The following is a 4,002-nucleotide window of genomic DNA, read 5'->3' on the forward strand; positions in this document are numbered from 1 at the left end:
TGCCCTACCATAAGCAACACACTGAATTCTAGCATACCAACAGACCTGAAACCAATGATTAGAAGAAACATTTATACCTTTAATCTTTCTGATAATGGTTTATCAGAAACCACTTCAAGTACAGAGGTATTTGAATCTTGACTATTCATACGAGCTACTGTGGCACTGCTAACAGTTCTCTGCTTGCCAGCTCTTATTGCAATCACATGTTCAGAGAGTAAGTGATCATGGTCCTCATTTGGAGTGTCTAGCAGGATAAAGACCAAGTCAAATCTGGACAATAGGGCACTCCCCATTCTAAGAGGCATGAAAGAAAGAAGAAACAATGAGTGGGATCTAAATAAACAATAGAAACCTTGTTTACTAAGCAGAACTTAAGAAATCAAGCTTTAGGTAAAAGAAATAAATAGCTTTTGGATTTCATACACCTGACCACTCCAGAAACACTAGGCTACTATCCCTTCAATGTGTACTAAAGGCCTATATGCAATGACTCTCAGTAAAGGTAGCGGGCACAGGCCTTTCCCATACCATCAAAACCACTGAATTCTACTTTAGGTTTTCTTACCAAAACATTACAATTAGCTTTGCAATGATTTAGGATCTCTTAATTTTTAAGTTGGCGTCCTGACGCGGCACTGTGGGTTAATGCACTGGATTACAAAGTCACTTCCCACCGCAAGGTCAGCAGTTCAACTCACCAGTTGCTCATTAGAATAACTATACAGGGTCCCTATGGGTCGGAACTGACTTGGCACTTAATAACAAATTTAAGTTAGAATGCCAAAGGACATACCAGAGGTTATCTAGTCAGGTAGTTCTCAATCTTTTATTTCTATCTCTTGTCTCTATAACAATGAACTTTTCAAAGTATTTGTGTATCATTTCAAAGCAAAAAGTTCAGTTTCACTTGAAAAAACACAGCTATTCCTGTATGTCTGCTAATCCTTGTTGTAAAATGCTGTATCCTACTTAGTCACCTGCGGTCCTGGTTTGACGCTATAAGATAGGCACTGGCCTGCTAAACACAAGTTGTTGGTTCAAACCCACCTGTCACTGCTCAGAAACCCTATACAGGGTCAATATGAGTTGGAACTGACTCAATAGCACATAACAACAACTTGGTACAACAGTACAATTAAAACCCAGAGTCAAAATCCCCTGAACCCCTTGTTCAATAGGATTTTTCTTATGACAGCTCTTTGTCATTTTATCATGATAACCTACTAAATAGATTGGACTTTTTTGGTAATGGAGGCACAAAAATATCCAAACTCTCAAAGTAAAATGAAAAAAAAAAATCTTCCTTTGGTCAATTCCTAATTTTCACAGAATGAAAATTATTCCATAATAAAGAATTATTTCTAGTTTTCTCCAGCAATAGCACACAGCAGAACTGCCCCACAGGGTTTCAAAGTTAGAAATCTTACTGAAGCAGACTGTCACATTTTCTTCCCACAGAACAGCTGGTGGATTTGTTGTGTTTTCTTGTAGTTTGGGTAAAAATTTCAGACCATATTAGTTTTTCATTTAAAAATTGATACACATTTTGTTTTGTGACAATGGAGGTAATCCTCTCAATGTAACAGCATTTTTCCACTTCCTCCCAGGGTTCTCTGTTTTCATTGATCCTTCTTCCTTGCCCCTTCTTGCCTTCTGAAATTTGTTTTGGGGCAAATGCTGCCCTTTTGGTCTCATATGGTTGGTTGTATTAAGGAGTACATTCCTCCCTGGTGTTATTATTCACTTTAGTCCTGGTGTGCTGCCGTAGAGTAAACACTAGACTGCTAACCACAAGGTCAGTGGTTCAAACCCACCAGCTACTCCTTGGAAACTCTATACTGGGTAACTCTGAGTTGGAAACTACTCAAAGGCACTTATCAACAACTGTTTGGCTGAAAGTTCAGCTCCAGGAGTGGGTTCAGTTCCAGGTGATAAGGTATTTTCAGGCCACAATCCCAGGGATTCCACCAGTTTCTATCAGACCAGTGGGTGTGGTCTTTTTAGGGCTTTTGAATTTTCTCTTCCCTCTGTCCAGAACTTTCTATCTTGATCCTATTTAGAGTAGTTGGTAGTGGTCGTAAACACCATCTAGATTTTCTGACCTCTAGGTAGTGTACAGGGTCGCTAAGGGTCGGACCCGACTCGATGGCACTTAACAACAACAACAACAACAACAAAGGTAGTGGAAGCTGTAGTATGTATGGTCCTTTGGACTAACTGTTTCCTTGAGTTCAAAGTACAATTATGTATTTTACTAAGCATCCAAGATTTTTTACATTAAAAGTATAAATCATTAAACATTATATAAATTCATTTTTTTCACTCGCTAGACTTAATGCTCCAATTTTTCTTTGAGGCACTCTTTCTCAATTTCTCATTGCCAGAAGCTACTTTTCCCTTCCCATATATTTTTGTCCAATTTGTACAAAACAAATTAAAAGATGCATGGATATATAAACAATGATGCTGAAAAAAATGGGATTATACTACATTACAGGTATGTACGTGCTCTTTCCAATTAGATGAGAAGCACAGACATCTTCCCTATCAGTATACATTAACCTACTTCATTCTTGTAGCTTCTACTTTCCCCTGCATAGTGTAGCACACTATATTATTTCCCTGGAGTCAGGCGTTTTCAGTTATTTCTAATGTTTGACAGCTGTTATGAATTGAGTCCCCTCAAACAGTTACGTTGACGTCCTAACCCCTGTACCTGTTTGGAAGCATTAGTTTTCATTGGCTGTGTTAATAAGTGTGCAGGAGTGTGCAAGGCAGGCACTAAACCTGGTCCCTTCTGACTAGTGTCTTATGAAATAGGAAACAGATGGGGAGTGTGGTGGAGTGAATTGTTTCTAGTCTTACTCTTTGTAACTCCCACCAAATAACTCTTTTCCTGTTGGGAGACAACATGAGAGGATGACATGATTCAGCTGTGGATACTAACATAGTTAACTGTAACTGAAACTCTAACACGGGTTTAAAATGAGCCACCTCAGTAGGAGGGGGGGAATCTAACTACCATCAGAGAAGAGTATCCTTTGGACTCAGAGATCTTTGCACATGGAACCTCCTTGACCCAGGGACACCGGAAGAGTGACAGAGAAGCAGCAGCAGCAGAACCAAGAACAAGAGCCTGAGACCGAGCAGAGGGGTTCCCAGCTCACAGAGCAAAGAAAGCTGAGTGACTTGGGGCAGGAAGATGCTTGCAGAGTGGGGTGCCTCCAACACTTTATTTGGGGATGGGAGGGGGCTACGTTCACAGACCCACAGAGCTAGACCTAACTGGCTTCAGGCTGATGTTTATGGTGGAGTGGTGCATCCTTCAGAGCTTAGTAACACTGGCTGAGTAAGAGAGACCTGCCTGTGGGTAAGGCTGAGGAGAGGTTGTCCTCACTGCACCAACTGTGCCCTGAACATTTCTGACCCTGAATTGTGTGGCACTGTGGGTGAATGCGCTGGACTATAAAACTGGTTTGAACTGCAAGGTCAGGAGTTCAAACTTACCAGTCACTCCTCGGAAACCCTATACAGGGTCACTATGAGTCAGAACCAACTCAACGGCACTAACAACAACAGCATCTTCCCTATTAAACCCATAATTGTGTGGCCTTGCAATGAATTATCGAAGCCAGCAGAGTAGAGAGCATTTGGAGGTGATAGTGGTGGTGGGGAATAGTCTGGTATTTATTTTTTGCAGACACACACAAAGGGAGAAAAGACCACATGAGGAACTATCTACAAGAAATGCTAAGGAACATCTAGGGCAATCAATAATGAAAGACCCTTCCATTGAATCAATGCCCTGATTCGGACTTTCTCAAAAACCTTGAGACACAAATTTCTGTTCTTTAAAGTTATCCAGAGAACAAACAAGATGGTGGATAGGGTAGACGTGCAGTGAGGATGTAGGTCAGCAACAATAAAGAATACTGGAGCAAGCAGGCTCAGGGGATGGTCCTAGAACTCTGAACCACATAAAAAGGACTATTTAGAAAG

General features: G+C 40.8%; 1 protein-coding gene across 3 annotated transcripts in view; it reads right to left on the reverse strand.

The window, feature by feature from the left end:
* The window catches only part of MCM8 (minichromosome maintenance complex component 8), a 55,781-nt gene that overhangs the window by 15,659 nt on the left and 36,120 nt on the right, over window positions 1-4,002 (reverse strand). For all 3 annotated transcript variants that reach the window (XM_006870404.1, XM_006870405.1, XM_006870406.1), the window contains one exon: window positions 78-297. In XM_006870404.1, coding sequence (XP_006870466.1) covers window positions 78-297 — 220 coding nt within the window. The remainder of the gene's footprint in view (window positions 1-77; window positions 298-4,002) is intronic.

The sequence above is a fragment of the Chrysochloris asiatica genome, unplaced genomic scaffold (assembly GCF_000296735.1).
Source record: "Chrysochloris asiatica unplaced genomic scaffold, ChrAsi1.0 scaffold00141, whole genome shotgun sequence".
Taxonomy (NCBI): Eukaryota; Metazoa; Chordata; class Mammalia; order Afrosoricida; family Chrysochloridae; genus Chrysochloris; species Chrysochloris asiatica.